We start from the raw sequence: 18,317 nt of genomic DNA on the forward strand, positions 1-18,317 counted from the left end.
TGCAGTGCAGGACGGCGACGCCAGGAACTTACACGGATCCTGTGCCTTTTGAGAACAGTTTGCTCCAGGTCTCCGCGCGCGCGCTCGGAGTGGGCGCTCGGCAAAAGGCAGGTGCGCAGATCAGTGCCACCTCGGCCCGCTCCTAGAGGCCGCGAGGCGAAGCTCCGCGGGCCGGATCCGAGGGGCGGGGCGCGGGGGCGGGGCCGAGAGGGGAGGCGCTTGGCGCCGCTCGGCTTCTTGCTCTCCCGCCTGGCTCCGCACTGAGCCGCTGCTGCCGCTGGAACTGGGCGCCGGCACCACCATGGGTTGCGGGGCGCTGCTGGGGTCCTTGGCGCTGTTGCTCCCGCTGCACCTGGGTGAGTATCAGAGATGTGTGCTCGGGTCTAAGCAGGGCGGCGAGTGTGCAACGGGAGTGCAAGAGGCAAGGCGAGGGACTTGAGTGTGCAAGCTGCCAGCCGCGTAAGGGGTGGGGAGAGAGGGCAGCCCGGCGCTTGGAGGAGCGTGCAAAGGGGACAGACGAGAGGCGTGCAAAGTCTTTCGAGCAAAGGAAGACCGCGAGCATCGCTGCGCCTGCTTGGTAGCTCGGGAGCGGGGCTCGTGTCCCAGTGGGCGCGGATCGGCTTGGGCTGCACGTGTGTGTGTGATGCTCGCGATGAAAGAACGGGGCCAAAACGAGCAAAATTATTTTCCATAGGGACAAATGTCAGGTTCTACACTTAGGCAGGAAGAACCAGTTGCACAGTTATAAGGCGGCGGACACCTGGATTGGCAGTAGGACATGCGGAAAGGAACTAGGGGTCTTAGTAGACCACAAGCTGAGCATGAGTCCTCAGTGTGGTGCAGCAGCAGAAAAGGCTAATGCTATTCTAGGCTGTATCAACAGAAGTATAGTGTCCCGAACAAGGGAAGTCATAGGACCGCTCTATTCTGCCTTGGTCAGTCCACACCTGGAATACTGTGTTCAGTTCTGGGCACCACAATTTAAGAAGATTGACAAGCTGGAACATGTGCAAGGGAGGGTGACCAAGATGATAATGGGCCTGGAAACCAAGCCTTATGAGGAACGGTTGAGGGAGTTGGGTATGTTTAGCCTGGAGAAGAGGAGTTTGAAAGGAGATAAGATAGCCATTTTCAAATACTTAAAGGGCTGCCACAAGGAGGATGGAGCAAGCTTGTTTTCTGCTGCTCCGGAGGCTAGGACCCAAACTAATGGATTCAAGTTACAAGAAAGGGAATTCCAACTAAACATCAGGAAGAACTTCCTGACAGTATGAGCTGTTTGACAGTGGAGCAGACTCCCATGAGAGGCGGCAGACTCTCCTTCCTCGGGGGTTTCTAAGCAGAGATTGGATGGCCACCTGTCTTGTATGGTTTTGTTGAGATTCCTGCATTGCAGGGGGTTGGACTAGGTGGCCCTTGGAGTCCCTTCCAACTCTACAATTCTGTGACAAGTGTTCGTGAAGATGCCGCTGCTTGGTTCTGCAGCCTCGCGCCGGTGCATCTATTTTTGCTGTCTAATGGCAAAAGTGCATTACTTAAGGATGTAAGCCCCGCTGCGTTTGGGGGGGGGACCCTTAGCTCATCCTGATAAATAGGACCCAGAACATCGGCCTCCAAGTCCTGCCCTGCAAAGCTCGGAGCGCTTTAGACTGCCTCTCCCCGCCCCCCCCCCCGCCCGCCCAGGCTCCGCGCCAGGAGGATCTCCCCGCTTCCTGTCTGCGGTCTGCCTGCTATGAATGGAGGCGCCGTGCGCGCCTTCTCCTAAGTGTGTGAACACCGGAGACCAGCGTTCCGATCCTCCCCTCAAACCCCGGCTGCGTTGCCAGGCCAGCAGGGGAGACCTCTGGCTCGCCAGTTTGTTCTCCTGCACTTTAGCAACCCTGCGCGCTCGTATGGAAGGAAGCCCTCTCCCGGGGTGCCTTTTCTTCAGCACCACGATCTCCAACAACCGGTCCGTTTTCTGGTGGTATGGCTCAGCCTTCTCCAACCTAGTGCCTTTCAGATGTTGTTAGACTACCACTCCCATCATCTCTGACCATGCGGCATGTAGGGGCAGGTGGGAGTTGCAGTCCCATGAACATCTGGGGGAGCACCAGGTTGGAGAAGTTTGGCACAGCTGCATCCTCTGTCACGCTGGCAAACAAAGGATGTGGAATCCTACATTGTGGGTTCTATCCAGTGTTACCCCTACGCAGAGTAGACTTACTGGAATTAACTGACATGACTTAGGTCCATCAATCTCAATGTGTCTACTAGGAGTATAACTTGCTTGGGTACAATCCAATATTTCTAACAGATTGCTTCATATGTTGAAAGCACTCTTCTCCCCCCCTTTTTTTTTTTGCATGATCAAGGTGGAGAAAAAGGGGTTGAATTTATGGGTGGACTGCTATTTTGAATTTGTTCTGGGGTGGGGTGGGGGTGGTAGCTGTGCCAGTCTGCTACAGCAAGCATAACAGAAAGTCTAATGGCCCCTTAAAAGACTAACAGGTTTGTTGTGGCAGCTCTTTTAATGAGTGTGTGTGTGTGAGAGAAGCAGGGTGTCCTTGTTAATCTGGAATCTGGAGCAAGAGGGCACCACATTGCCATGCAGTTGCCCAGAATGGATCCCCTGGGGGTTTACTGGTGGAGTTGGAGCTGTCTTTAGCTCAGCTTGGCAAAGTCTTTTCAGACGGATGGAGTTTTCATTGTGGCTTGAATCGTGGCGTTTCAGTTGAGCTTGGCATAACTGGCATAGAGTTATTTCCTGACGCTGAAAAGACGGTCAGTGACCCCAATGTGCCCTCAGCTGCAGTGATGTATCTGTGGATGGGGGGGGGAGGCAACAATTCCAGCAATTGTTGCTTCTGATTGTATTGCAAAGTATGTTGCATTCCACCCGTCTAGACCTGTTAAAATTAATGAACATTACTGATGTAGGACTGTTTGTTTCAGTGCATCTACCCTGAGCAAAAGTTAGTTAATTACAATCCTTTGTTTGTTCCTCTAGCCTAGCATGAATTATTTATCATTAGGCTGTAGCTCAGTGGTTAGAGCATCTGCTTTGCATCTAGAAGGTCTCAGGCTGACTCCTTGGCATCACCAGGTGGGGCTGAGAGAGACCTCAGAGTGAAACCCTGAGTGTAGTTCAGGGGTTCCCAAGCTGGTCCATGGACTACCAGTTGTATTCAGACTTCAGCACAGCACATTATAGTTGCTACAATTGTCAGAAAAACCCTTAAGTGGTCTGCCAAGGTCCTCTGTAGTTTTCAGGTGGTCCATGTGGGGAAGAGATTGGGAATCCCTGGTGCACAAAATTCTGAGTTAGATGGACTGATGGACTTACTTGGAATACAGGAAGCTGCCATATTATAATGTGCTATTTTTGTTCCATCCTTTCTTCCCATTTTATCATCACAACAACCCTGTGAGGTGGGCTAAACTGAGAGTGTGGCTAGTTCAACATCACCCAGGAGACTTCATGACTGAGCAAGGGTTTGAACCTGGATCTCCTGGCTTCCAGTCTGTTAATCTAGCTGCTTTGTTGTGTATTCTGGTAGCTGATCTTCAGGATCCCAGGCTGGTGGTCTGTTCTACCTGACCCTTTTACCTGGAGATCTGCTAAGGTATTGAATGTCAGGCCTTCAGCATGCAAAGCGTGTGATATGCCCCTGAGCTGTGATCCCTCACATTCAAGCATAAATTGCAAGATCATCTCTAGAACATCTGTTGTAGTTGGTTATTTGTAATAATCAGAAATAGTTGGCACAAACTGGCATAACAATTCATGGAATATTTCACACCTTGTTTTGGTTATCCTCTTAGGCTGTGATCCTATAGACATTTACCTGAGTTCAACAGTACTTACTTCTGAGTATACATGCCTAGGGTTGTGCTGTCAATCTATCTTCTGGCCCTGCCATAGTGGCACGCTCTGGTTTTTGCCCAGCCTGGGGTGTGGCAGTGTCAGTTTGGAAAGGACAAGAATGAATGAGGATTTGCAGTGCAGCTGACATTTGAGACTGAGTACACTCTTGTTCTGCCCCCTCTCCAACGTCAGAGCAATGTTCCCAGTGACGGACAGGCAGTGAGGTAATTAGGAAGCTTTACAAATCTGTGATTTGTTGACTCACCTTGTTCCAGTTGGTTAATATGTGGGCATATAACACATAACACAGGTTCTGAAAGACCTACATTGGCTCCCAAGATGTTTCCGAGCACAACTCAAAGTGTTGGTGGTGCTGACCTTTAAAGCCCTAAACAGCCTCGGCCCAGTATACTTGAAGGAGCGTCTCCACCCGCATCGTTCTGTGCGGACACTGAGATCCAGCACCGAGGGCCTTCTGGCAGTTCCACACTGTGAGAAGTGAGGTTACAGGTAACCAGGAAGAGGGCCTTCTTGGTAGTGGCGCCCACCCTGTGGAATGCCCTCCCATCAGATATTAAGGAGATGAGTAATTATATAACATTTAGGAAACATCTGAAGGCAGCCCTGTGTAGGGAAGCTTTTTAAGGTTTAATGTTTTACTATGTGTAAGCCGCCCAGAGTGGCTGGGGCAACCCAGTCAGATGGGCAGGGTACAAATAATAAATTAGTAGTAGTAGCAGTACACATTGGAAGGCGGAGAAATTTGCTTGGCATTTTCACTTGAATCTACTTAATTCACACTTTCTGAAATAATACACAAACTGAAACGTAGTCATCCTTCTAAAATTGCACTTCTCCAAATCTTGTGATGCAGCTGTCCGGCCAAGTAGTGTCCACAGAAATCTATATTCTAGAGTAAAATGTGCATAAAATGTATAAACAAGTGAAAAACAAATACAAACGGGAAAATTGCTTGCAAAAATGTGTTTCTAGGGGAAATTGTATACACAAATGAGGATAATGTGCACTAAAATACTGGTGACTTTTAATGAGGGCTTAAACAAAATTCACAAACTGATGCCGAAGTACGGAGAGTTGAATTTAAGATTAGGAAAAAAGGAGAAATTAAGAAAAACAAAAAATTGACAGATCTGTCCACCTCTATCTGGATCTACACCTCAAGTATCTCTTTCTCTGTAAGTGTGTATGTGTATATGTGTACACATCAGATTTAAATGTGATGGTTCCCTTCAAAATCCTGGGAACTGTAGTTTTGGTGAGAGCACAGAAAATTCCCAGGTTGAGATACCTAGCCTCTCTCCTCCCAGAAGTTAAAAATTCAGTGTTCTCTCAGGAGAGGAAATGACAATTAAATCAGTGTCAAGTCTGTGCTGTAGCTATGCCATAATTGTGTGTGTGTGTGTGTGTGTGTGTGTGTGTGTGTGTGTGTGTGTGTTAGAGAAGGAGTATTCTGTAGTTCCATCCTCCCTTTTTAAAAAAGACATTTTAATATTACGCTCGTGAGCATGAAGTATCTATTCTATTATGGGGCCACTGGGTCATCTTTTCTTTCATTATTCCACCTAATAAGATCTGGACAAGCCATGAAGGAGCTCTCTCAGCCCTTTATAGAGTCAGCAGCCTCTGAGATATCTAATAAGGGACTTTTCTTCCAAGTGTTGCTCAGGAACTGGTTTTAATAAATCGGTGGCAACAAAGAAAGAAGGAGACATGAATGCAATCTCAGCAACAATTGTCTTCTTCCACCTTTGGCTATTTACGTTTTTTCTGCCCCCCTTTCTATGCCTGTCTCTTGCTTGGAAAGGGACCTATATTTTAAGGGGGGAATTTGTACAGCTTTGTCTTTTTCCTGTTGCCCACAGAGGGGTCCCATCTCTTTCTTCTATCCATACGCTTCAGACCACAAAGGTAACACACACTTCAAGCTCATCCTTCCTTTCCATATACAATTAATGTGGTACAATGCTAAGGAACCATCATGTTTGGGATTTGCTGTGCAGACAGACACCCTAGAAGTCAGTGCATGGTCCATAGAAGGTAAGCCCATATAGAAGAAGATGCTCATGCACTGCACTATACCAACAAGTTTTGAAACAGGGGATGGGGAGCCTGTGGCTCTCCAGATGTTGTTGGACTTCAACAGCGCCTGGAGGGCCACAGACTCCCATCCTACAAGCTGACATTGTTTGTGGTATGTGTGTTAGAGAGAGAGAGAGATGGAATATTTATTCACCAGTCTTGACTGTAGGGACCTTCTGACCCTGTGATTCTGAGACAGGGGTGGGCAACCTGACCAGAGGTCATGCTAGCTCGCTGGGTCTTGCAGGAGGTGCAGTCTCCATAATCTCTGGAAGGCCATGGATTTCCCAACCCTGGTGTCAGTTGAGAAGAGCCAGGTCCTCTCTAGAAGAATTCAGGGCATTTATTATGATTGAATGATTGCTGAAGCAGAAGTTCTCATTGCTGTGAAGCATATGAAAGTTGCAATTTGTTTAAAAAAGATTTCTTCAGAAAGTGTTTGGTAGAAATTTTTGTGGCTTCAGGAAGCTGCAGCCACTCATCCTGATTGAAATACACATTTGGGGAAATTATTGGATAAAACACAATGTTTTCGGAAGTTAAATGGCAGAATTCAGCCATTAAGCACCAGAACATTTGGGTATGGAAACATAGAGTATTCCTTCATGTAAAGTGCCTTCTTTGGCTGGATTTGGTATAGTTCTAAATTCCTGTTGTGTATTTGTATGCCCACAGAATGTTCTATGGATGGCATCTCCCGCCCCACAGCAAACTTTTCTTTGGATGCTAATGGTTGGGAGGGAGTTCATTTTCTTTAATCTCCAACCCCCTCCCCCCACTAGGGGTTGGAGCAGTGTGTTTACATTTGCAACCTATACTTGTAGCACCAAGTTCAGATCCATATATATATATATATATATATATATATATATATATATATATTACTTTTATTTTGCTTTAAACAAATACATATAAATATAGACAACCAAAATTACAAAAGAAAATTCCTTAATAATAATAATAATAATAATAATAATGAAAAAGACTACAAAAAATATCGAAGTACATGGCACAGAACATATTAGTTCTCATATTGAACCTCTTCCTGATTTAGAGTGAGAAGCATCAATTAGCTAGTTTTATTACTGAATTTCAGTCACTGAAATTTGGCTTCCAGATTTGGTGCAAAAGGTTTAAATTGTGTCAAATGAATCTCCTTCCCACCCCCAGATGCTTGCAGGATCAAGCATAATAATCCTGTACTAAATTTCAACCAGAATCCCAAGTTCTGTAACTGGAATTCCATTATGCATTTATGCCCATCTGTGTTATGTGTTTAAATATGCTTCTGTTGCTTTTTATTTTTATGTTTTATCCTGTTTACCATCCTTTTGGTTGATTCTAGACTTTGTTTGAAATTTTCCAGTACAGAATCCTGGTGCTAGAAATAGGTTTCAATAGGCTGTTAATTATAGCTAATGGATACAGCCTAGCTTCATTCATTTCAATGAGATATTGACAGTGGATTGCTGAGTAAATAACAGTGCAGGCCTATACTCAAAAGTTAATCCTATGGGGCTTATATCGAAGTATGTGGGTGTAGGATTTTAGCCTAAGTCCCAAAGTCAGTCGTCCTTTTCGTTGCTTGGAAAGCAGAAAACTCAGTCCACATGTTAGGTATCAAAATATCTGATGCTGGCTCTTTTGGGATCTCTTGTGAAACTCAAGTAACATGCCAACACTTATCTGTATCAAGTTGCTACTGAAACTGTTGGCATGTTACTTGAGTTTCACAAGAGATCCCAAAAGAGCCAGCATCAGATATTTTGATACCTAACATGAATAATCCCATGACAAGCCCCACTCTCTTTCTTTAATTCACATGGGCCACAACCTACTTAGATGTTCCCCTGTACAACCATCATTGGTTTAAATGGGACCTGTGCATTCATCCACAACTGTGCCCTTACTCAGCTCCTGTTTGTCTATATGTGGCTCAATTGAGAGAATATAACAGCAGACTCTGCCACAAATCAGATTTCCCTCCCCTCTACCCCCAAGCGGCATCCAAAATCTGCCACCTAAAGCAGCAGCCTCTACTTGCTTCAGGGCACTGCCCATCTGTGGGTTCCAAATAATTATTTTATTGCTTTGAATATTATGGGCACTGGAATATTTAGGCTTTCAGTTCTTCACAGAGAAGAACAGTAAAAGTAGCTTATGGCACTGCCTTCTACCATGAGGCCACTGAGTCTTCTAGCCAATGAGTCATAACTCAGTGGCAAACCACATGCTTTACAAGCAGAGGGTAGTTCTGTTACCTGAAAGGCTTTGAACTAAAGATGCTTAGATTGACCTTGGGACCTTCTGCATTCACAGTATATGCTCTGAACTCCCTCCCCCCCCCCCACTTTTTTTTAAAGTTACAAGCTTCATGCAAAGGTTGGGGATGGAGAGGGAGAGAAATCAGGATTAGAATTTAGATCTCTGCACTTCCTATCAACACAGCCACAAAACAGGCTAAAACTAGGTGTTACCATTTATAATCATCAGAATCATCATCTGCCGTATTATGAAGGCTCAAGGGGTGGTATAAAGAAGAATTCCTGGATGCCAAGATCCAAGTTTGGGGCAAGTACTTTTTATGAGAGAACACCAGCAGAGATTTAAAATCACAAAATATGCAGCAAAGTAAAGTATGGAAGTATAGGTTGTTAGACCTTTAAAATATGCCTTTCTGAGTTTCAGAATTTCCCTCTTCTCCCAGCATAGGAAAAGACCACACATTTGGTAAGTTTAAAATTGGTTTACTTACAGACTCTTCAAAAGTCAGGTTCATGTTCTTTTTCCATACATCAATCAGAAAAGTTGCACAGGCAGTAAGACTTAGTTTAGTTCCAAGATGGTAGAAGTTCATAAATTATTGGTATAGGAACCCAAGGTGGCTTGTGAGAGCCATGCAGCTAATCTGGAACAGCCATCTTGGCCTCTGCACATGCTGAGTTCATCCAGTAGACTGAAGAGGAACAAAGTCTTGATAGTCCCTCCCAAGATGAGTTAAGCCTGGCAGGACAGCTTACTCTATGGTCTTAACCCCTTCATGCATTAATTAGACTTAAAAATGTTAGTTATATGAGGCTGCTTATCCCACATTTGACTAATCCCTAGAGTAGAGATGGGCAGAGGTATACCTAGGCTCCCTTGAGCCCTTGTCAGGGAGCTATATCAGTGCGCATGTACCTGTTCCCTTGCACAGTTGGCAAGGAGATGTATCAGTGCCTCCGAATCTGGGTGAGACCATGGAACGGAAACTTTAAAAGATTGCTATTCGTCATCTTTCACGCTCCACCAGTGACTTCCTCTGCAACCATTGGGGTTTGGACTGTTCTGTTCCACCTTCTCTCCTCCTCCTTGCCTTGCCCTCTCTTTCTGGACAAGGGTATGGGCAGGCAAATGACAGAATTGACAGCAGCAAAGTGATGGGCTCACAGAGAGTATCTCGCCCAAGGGACCCTAAAAATCTGGAGTGACACTGGTAACTCTGTGCCAACCTCATGGACGTAGAGGTTAAAACATCTTTAAATAAATAATTAGAGTCCTTGAGTTGCAATGTGACTTTCATTTGATTAATGCTAATCTCATGGTGGGACTATGGGCTCAAGCTGACATATGGCTTGCCACCTGCGGGTGTGACAGACTTCCCATCCTGAATTGGCGGGTTGCCCTGGGTGACCAGCAAAGGTTGTTGCTCAGCCTCTTGCAAGGTTACTCTACAGTAAACGTGTGTGGCAAATGTGCTATCATCTGCATGCAGTGATAGCCACGATGGCAATGTTTCCCTTAGTGGGGAGAGTGCTATTGCACTCAGGTTCTGCTTTTGGGCTTTTCATAGGCATCTGGTTGGCCACTGGGAGATGAGCTGTTGTCCTGACCCAGCAGGCTCTTTTTATGTTCTAATGTGCAATCTGAGGAAGTTTGGATTCTTACAGCAGCATCTTTTAAGAATCATGACATGAGCATCTTGCATTTAAAACGATGACATGGGTTACTAGCCCTTGAGGTTTCTATCACTCTGTACAAGTGATATAACGTAGCATGTGAATTGCTTTTTGTCCCAAATATGCTCTTCACCTACATCCCTGTGCTTGGTCCCATCTCCTTGGGCAGCATGGGAAGATGCCTGGCTGCTGTTTGGCTGAGATGTGCCTGAAGTTGTTGCACTACTAGTGACATAGCGGTCATGGCAGGAGGGCAAGAATGTATGCAGGGCACTAGATCCCAGTTCTTTGTTATTGCAAATACAGGTTGGCTTGCTTTACTTTTTGGCTTTTCAGGTATTTTCCTGGGCATAACTCAACAACTTAAGGACTAGAAACTTCTTTTGTGGCTGTTGAAATGAAAGTGGAGATCCTTGGGGTGCTGAACCTTCTATTGATTTTCTGCACTTTGCCCCCAAACAACTGCCCTCTGTCCTTTAACCTACTGCCCTTCGATAGGCAGATAGCACACTCCTAGTACTTGCACACAAACAAAAAAATAAAGTTCTGAATAATTCTCAGGGTGGTTTAACAATCGGTCCCTCTTCCCAAGGAACTCTGGGAATTATAGCTCTGTAAGGGGAATATATGTCTCCTAACCACTCTCAGCACCCTTAACAAACTACAGTTCCCAGGATTCCTTTGGGGAAGCCACAACTGTTCAAAGTGGTATGATACTGCTTAAAAATGCATAGTGCAGATGGGGACTGGAGGCCTTTGTCATTCTGGACCTGATTCAGCCTGTTCCCATTATGTCTGCCTAGGCCATCAGAGATGAGAGCAGTTTCAGAGTTTGCTAATCATCTTCTTGGGGGCTCCCCTGCCGGTTCCGAAGGGAATCCCATCTTCGTCAGCTTTGCTGTTCAAATCTTCTGGCTGTTCCTTTTCCTGCTTGTGTGTTCAGAGGAGTGAGGCAGCCTACGGATGTGTTTTGATCAGACTGAAGTAGGCCAGCTCACTTAAAATATTAATCATTTTTCTACTTTGCAGACATCTTACTGTGTTTTCTCTGTAAGCCTTGAGTAGGTAAGTGTCTCCCAGCCAAGACTGGTCCAAGTCAGCTTTAATGGAAGGTGTCTGTGTGGGTGCAGTCAGACTAGCATCTTAACAAGAGGTCCCGACGGCAGCAAGGTCAGAATTACTGTGACTGCTGGTACTGGCACCTATATATATATTAAACCAGTATGGGTGCACTATGAGGGCTGTCTAGTGATTTAAAGAAGGTTTTTAAAGCTGATTGACTGTCATCTGGCTTTGAATCAATTTGATCAGACCAATTTAATTTGATTTGCCTGTTTTTCAGACTTTCCATATTTAGGAGGTTTTCTAAGATGAGCATTTGCTGACTAATTTGTAAAGTTAACCAATCCTTGTTATAACAGGTAGTCTTCAGCATTTTTTTTATTCTTATTACAAGAACTCCTCTCTGACTTTAGTGCTATATGTAAAATGCACAGAAATGCACACTTAACATGACTAAAGTCTGCAAATTTGTTTTCTCACAGTTTGGGGGGAAAACAATGAAACTGAGGGGCAGAATCCAAAACAAAATGCCTAATTATTTTGCACTAAGGAACATGGCACCCTTTCCACTTGTTCCAAAAGTACATAGAAATATAGGGAAATGTTTTTAAAAGCCAGAAAAAATAAGGAGGAAATGCATAGCAAGGAAGGGAGGAAGCCTAGTGAGATGGAACAAGGTGGCTTCAGGCTATGCTGAAGGCCACATGAACCGAAGTACGAGCCGTATGTGACCCTTGGGGACACAGGTTGCCCATCTGTGTTGGAGATGATACAAGCTGAGTGTTGCTTGTTTCCCTCTGCAGTTCTGTCCGAGGAGCCGGTGAGTGTGGCCGGCAGTAAGTGCAACACCATCTACAAAGGTTTTGCTGAGTGCCTCATCAGCCTTGGGGACAGCATGGCTCAAAGTGCACAGCAGGAGCAGCAGCCGGATGATGATAGCATCCAGGAGCAGCAGGAGCTGGACATCATCTGCAAGTGAGTACAGGATCCTTCTTCCAAATACCTGTAGATAAAAATGCCCATAGTGGGTCATGACAGACAGCTGCCTTATAGAACACAACACTATGGCCACATCTACACAATTCATTTAAAGCTGTATCATGCCGCCTTTAAGAGTCATGGTTCCCCCCCCCCCCCGCCGCAAAGAATCCTGGGAACGATAGTTTGCTAAGGGTGCTGAGAGTTGATAGGAGACCCTCTGTTCTCCTCTCAGAGCTACAATTCCCAGAGTTCCCAGGGAAGAAGGATGGATTGTTAAGCCATCTGGGAATTGTAGCTCTCTGAGGCTGGATGCCACACTGCAGCCACTTGATATCACAGCTAGGCTATGGTTGTGGGGATATAGAACCTCTGAGGAAGAACACCAGTTACTGGGAAACAACAGCAGGAGACAACTGTTGCCCTCTTGCCCTGCTTGTGGGCTTCTCATAGGCATCTGGTTGCCTGCTGGACCAGGTAGGCCTTTGCTTTGATCCATTATGGCTCTTCTTATGTTCTTACATCTTTGCCTTGCTCTTTCTCCAAAGAGTTCATAGCACTGGACAAAGTCCCCTTACGTTCCCTTCCCTGCCCACCCCATTTTATTCTCAGAACAACCCTCTGAGCTACATTGGGCTAAGAGAATGGGACTGATTTAGGATAAGAACATGAGAAGACCCCTGCTGGATCAGACCAAAGACCCATCTAGTTCAGCATCCTGTTCCTACAGTAGCCAGCTAGATGCCCATTGGAAATACGCAAGCAGGACCACCCAATCAACATCATGGCTCAGTGGAGTTTGAACCTGGCTCCTCTCAGTCTTAGCTCAGCAGTCTAATCACTACCCCACACAGACTCTCAGTGGTTCTTAAAGATTGCTGCAGAGCGACTGTAGTCATAGGGGCAGGTCTGTAGCCATCAGCTATGTGGTTAAGCCAACCAGGTGCCCAACAGCCAGGCTGGGCTGATGAGAGTTGTCATCCAGAACACCTGGAGTCCACCAGGTTGGCAAAGGCTGCCATTCACCATTCAGGCTGGGGCTGATTGGGGTTGGAGTCCCAGCCACATCCGGAGGCCTACCACTTCCCCACCTCAGGCCTAGCTGAAGCTCCCCTGCTGCTGCTGCTTCTGTGGGGCGCCTTGCTTGCTCCTCATACAGATTCCTCTTCTTGCAGGTCCTGGGATGACTTCCACACCTGTGCCACTCAGGTTCTGTCCAGGTGCCCGGAGGAGGCAGCGAAAATCTGGGAGTCTCTTCGGCAGGAGTCCCGGAAGATCCAGTTCCAAGGCAACCTTCACGACCTCTGCAGCTCACGGGCCCAGCTGGCCGGCAGCGGGAGGGCTTCGGATATGGATGAGACCAACAAGGAGACCTTGCGGGGGGAAGCCTGGCTGCCTCGGCCCAGCTTTGTGGGCAGCCTGACTCTTGTGGCTCTCTTGGCTTTGGTGCCCTTTGCCTAGCCAGGGAGCAGTGGGAGGCCTCCCTCCCTCCTGTCCACCACAGTGCAGACCAGTGGCCCAGCACCGCTGCCTGCCAGGGAAATTGGGATCAGGCCTGGCAGTCGGCAGCGGTGCTCAGCGTGTCCTGATGACGGTGGCACAAGGCCCACTGGGTGGAAGAGGCAGGATGCCATGGCTTGCCTGCCTTGTGTCTTGCCCTGCTCAAAGAGGCTGGGTTGGGCTAATGGTGCTCTTCCTGTCCCTGTGTGCCCTACTTTTACCAGCCGGCACTTTGCGGCAGCTCTAGTGCCCTGTCCTCCTGCCTACACTGCCCCTTGTGTCCGTCTCCATTGCTCCCCAGCCTCATGCTAGGAACATAGGAAGCTGCCTTGTACTATTGGTCCATCTAGCTCATTATTGCCCGCACTGACTGGCAGCAGCTCTCCGGGGTTTCTGCTAGGAAGTCTCCCTCAGCCCTCACTGGAGATGCTGAGGATGGAACCTGGGACCTTCTGCATGCAAAGCAGATGTTCGCCCTCTGATGGAATCTGGGTCCTTCCCCATCCTGTACCACCCAAGAAACTCTGCCTAGGGGTAATATCTCAAAGCCACTGCCTCCCAGCTTCCTTATTCCAGTAAGAAAGGCATCAGTACATCCAGCTGCTTACAGCATCCTTGCTGAGTGACTAGTGTCCCCAAGAGTGCCAAAGGTAGTGTGTGTGGATGTGACATGACATCAGCACTCTTGTCCTAGCCTTCCCCCGTCCTGCAGCATTCTGTGTACCTGATCGAGTGGGAGCACAGCTGTCGCCTGTGAGCTGGGACACCTTAGGGATCTATACTGGCTGCAGGTGGGTGCTGCAGTATATTTATCTGGCAATTATATAATTCTCTGCCCTAGAAGTTCAAGCCCTCCAGGTTACCCTTTGCATTGGATAACAGCAGTCACTTAAGTTTCATCTGCTGTCTACTTCTCTGCAGGGTTTTTGACATCTTAAGCCTCCAAAGTACAGCATTTCCCTATGGGTAGGTCATTTCCCAGCCCAGTGCCCTTCCAGACATGCTTTCCACCCACCAGGATCAGCTGGCAGGGGAGCTGGTTTGGACGTGATGATAAACGGAGCACCCTCCACCAACTATTTTGCCAGTGAGAGGGGGTTTGTGGCAGCCTTCCTCAACCTGGTGCTCTCCAGATGTTTAGGGGTGATGATGCCACCAGCCCTGATGGGAGTTGTGGTCCAAAACAGCCAGAGGACACCAGGATGGGGAAGGGGTGGTATATGCTCTTACCATTCACAAGGTCATATCCTGAATATACTTCTGCACTATTCTTTTCCTTGTGGATATGGGCTTTTTGGAGGTAGCACTTTCCTAAAGGGGGTGTCCAGGGCTGCCTTGCCTGTGCAGCCCAGTCTCAGTTCAGAGATCCCCTCTGTTCCCAGCACACAGGTATCTGTTGGCCAAGACGTGGAATGACAAATGTGTAAGCAATGGAAGTCCTGGGCCTCCCTTTTTGCTGGTGTCAGCTGTTCAAATGTATCTATATATTTATATTAAAAGGCACTTTTACATTTCTCTTGCCTTGTCCTGTGTGGTGGCTTTTGCCGTTCCTGCAGGGTGCTGCTGCTGGGAGCCTTTCTGCCAGTCGTGTCTTGTGATCCAGATCGCACTTAACCTGGAAGAAGTCAGCGTTTAGGGCTCAGAGAACTGCAACATAAGCGGATCCCATGCCTCCTGGAGTGAGAGCTGTCTTCCTTGGCATTTTTTTAAAAATACATTTTTGTTACAAGGATATCAAACCTCCAAAAGTTTTTATTGTTCAGGCACACCATCCTCTTTATACATGCTAGTAGCAATCTTGCTTCTGAGTGCCAGTCCTTTATAAAGTACGCGGCTTCTTCCCAAGAGTCCTGGGAACCGTAGTGTACCCTTCACAGTTTACCTGCAATTTCCAGCGCCCTTTAACAAACTCCAGTGCCCAGGGTTGTTGGAGCCAGGTGTGTGCTTTAACTCTGTGGTGTGTCTGCAGCTATAGGACACTGGATATATGCATTCTGGTGTTGGATGGGGAGAGTGGGAGAGGAGGAGAGAGGGTGTGCTAACTGGCACATGTTTCCCCCCATTAAGGGTATTAACGGCTTTGCTTGGATTTCAGCTCTGTGTTCCCAGCGCTGCTTGCCCATAATGTAATTAATCTGCCTTTTTGCTTAAAGCCTCTCCTGAGCCCTCGACACCCACCTCTGTTTCTAGCCCAATTAAGCCCTTCCATAGCGTGGCTGCAGTTCTGATACATCTCCTGGCACCCTCTACACATTTGCCACATGCCCAGGGCATGAAGATACAATGGCTGCTTCCAACCTTGGGGTAAACATCCGCCGCTATGGCACAGATCTTGCTCATTATTCAGTTTTCAAATGTCTCTTTCTTTTGGTATTTTTCTTGAATGGGCCAAATCCTAGCTGAATTGGACAGTCAGCTTCTGCTCAGGCCAGATCCTCTAAACTACTTTAATCACTTGAGGCACAGATTCTGTATGGGAAATTGTTGCTGTTTTACCCCCCTGGGCCTTTCTCCTGTTGATGATACCTAAAGATGGTTGGGCTATGTTGAGGAGGTGGGAAACAGAAGTTAAACATTATGGTTAGAATGATGGAGGAAACTGTTGAATCAAGCCTTGTCTTCAGAGGAATTTGGCCACTCTCCAGGTGCCCGGCTTGATTCCATGTTGACCCCCCCGTCAACGACTCCCGGCAAGACAAGGCGAGGTCTTTATCGGCCGATCCTTCTTCAAACATGAGAAGAACACAGCCACTCTCCTCCTCCCTCACTCCCTGCCATCCCCAGGGAGGGGAAAGAGACAGACAGAAATGTATTTACATTCCTTTATTTCTGCCTTTCCTCAGTGCAGAGAACAACATGTCTGCACTCTCTGATACCCAGCTGCAGAGAGAGAATAACTCCACCCATGTACTTCCAGTACAGGGTCATGTGACACTCTGAGCTAACATCCGGTGCTCAGAGCACATAATAGACTGTTCCTTGTTCCCACGGTACAGTCCCAAAACATAAACATCCTGTTTGGCTTTCCAGCCATCTGGAGCACTCAGCAACATTGCTCCTTTTTCGTAACAGAAACTTCAGTCCACGTCAGACGCTTCCACTACTTGGTTCCTGCATTTCAGATACAGGACTGTGCACTGAAATAAAGTCCAGTAGCCCATGACAGAAGAGGAGAAAGGTATGCATGGCAGTGAAGAGAGGCAAGTTTTTCTCCCTCTCCCCTAACGCTAGAACTTATGGACATCAAATGAAGCTGAAGATTAAGGCAGACAAAAGAAAGTAACAGCACATAGTTAAACTGGAAGTGGCTCCTACAGGAAGCAACGTTGGTCGCCAATGTAATTGCTGTGGGTGACTTTAAAAAAGGATTGGGCATATTAATGTCAATGGCTATTGGCTACTAGCCATGATGACTGTGTTTTACCTCCACTGTCGGAGGCAAGGTGCCTGTGATTGTCACAAGTGAGGAAAGTGCTGTTGCATTTTGTCCTGCTTTAAGGTTTCCCAAAGGCATCAGATTGGTCAGTGCAAGAACAGGATGCAGGACAAGATGGGCCTTTGGCCTGATCCAGCAGGGCTCTTATATTCTGCTAGATAAATGGGTTGCATAACGTCAAGCCTCCAAAGCTTCATCCCTGTGCTTTCCACAATGTTGGTTGAAGGTTTTTAAGAGCTGCAGTGGTTGCTGAGTTGTAGCAGGAGTGTGCCAATGCAGTGCTTGCCCCGACACTTGTCAAGGTGTTCCGTGTGCCAGAAGTGGTTTAGTCATGCTGGCCACATGACCTGGAAAAACTGCAGACAAATGCCAGCTCCTTCGGCCTGAAAGCAGAGATGAGCACCGTTCCTCATAGTCCAATTCAACTGGACTTAACTGTCCAGGGATCCTTTACCTTTACCTGGTACTCAGGGATAGGTGGGGAGTGACCTGGGGGTGGTTGTTGGCCTGTACAAAGCAGCCCTAAATCTTTGGCTTTCTTTAGCCTGTGCTTGTTGTACCTGAACATGACAGAAATCTGGGCTTGCGAGCTGCTGTCTCTGGGGCAATGAGCTCAGCATTTTCTGAAAGGCACAAACAAGAGTCTGGTGCCTCCAGGGAGCCTCTGCCCCCAAAGGCCCCCTGCTTATTTCCATTCCACGCTCTGTGCTGGCACGCTTCAGGGAGAAACGGTCTCTTCCCTGTTAAGGCCTAATATAGCAGCAGGTGTGCACTGGGACAAGCAGGGGAGGAAAGATACTCTGTTCACCAGGCTAATATCTCACTGAATGGAAAAATGGGTTAAGGCAGGCAAAGTGTCTTCTTCTAATCTCCTATGTCCCTTCACCAGGTATCCCACTTGAAATTCCACACTCCACTTAAATCCTGCAGCAATTTCTCCAGGTCCTTTGATGCAAACTAGATGCTGGAAGCTGCTTTATACCTGAGCAGCCTATTCATCCATCTAGTCTGTATTGTTTAGTCTGAATGACTGTAGCTGTCCAGGATCTCAGATAGCAGCTCTCCCCATCTCCTGCTAGGGATGTTTGAGTATTCCAGTGGAAATGGGAAGGCAAATTGCCAGTTTCCCTTACCCCAAATTGCCCTTATCTGTTCCATGTCCAGAGCAGGACTCCGGCAAATGGGAATCTAGAAGCATAAAACACCCTGGTTCAGTGCAGCAATCTAGGTAAAAAATTATCAGACAAACCAGCAACAATTTAAAACCCAGCACAACATCTTTAAGTGGATCTATATATCAGGTCTAACTTATTTAAATCTAAGTAAAAAGGCCTTTAAGGCTCATGGGCAGCTGGTTGGCCACTGAGAGAACAGAGTGTTGAACTAGATGGGACTGAGGCTTGATGCAGCAGCGTGCTCTTAAAATCAGAGAGAAAGAGGAGCCAAACAGGATGAA

The 18,317-nt window shown here is 47.1% G+C and overlaps 1 protein-coding gene across 1 annotated transcript; it reads left to right on the top strand.

The window, feature by feature from the left end:
- Nucleotides 1-268: 268 nt before the first annotated feature.
- Nucleotides 269-14,940, top strand: NRN1L (neuritin 1 like). The gene is made up of 3 exons (XM_083626569.1): nucleotides 269-356; nucleotides 11,751-11,922; nucleotides 13,101-14,940. Exons 1-3 carry the CDS (start codon nucleotides 302-304, stop codon nucleotides 13,384-13,386), a joined length of 513 nt encoding a protein of 170 aa, XP_083482695.1. The 5' UTR covers nucleotides 269-301; the 3' UTR covers nucleotides 13,387-14,940.
- Nucleotides 14,941-18,317: the final 3,377 nt, after the last annotated feature.

Source organism: Podarcis filfolensis (assembly GCF_964270895.1).
Source record: "Podarcis filfolensis genome assembly, chromosome: 8".
In the NCBI taxonomy this organism is placed as follows: Eukaryota; Metazoa; Chordata; class Lepidosauria; order Squamata; family Lacertidae; genus Podarcis; species Podarcis filfolensis.

Excerpts from the sequence above, each read along its gene's own strand:
- NRN1L (XM_083626569.1), top strand. The coding sequence starts at position 302 with ATGGGTTGCGGGGCGCTGCTGGGGTCCTTGGCGCTGTTGCTCCCGCTG. Across the intron at positions 357-11,750 it reads GTTGCTCCCGCTGCACCTGG|TTCTGTCCGAGGAGCCGGTG; the intron begins GTGAGTATCAGA and ends TTCCCTCTGCAG. Across the intron at positions 11,923-13,100 it reads GAGCTGGACATCATCTGCAA|GTCCTGGGATGACTTCCACA; the intron begins GTGAGTACAGGA and ends CTCTTCTTGCAG.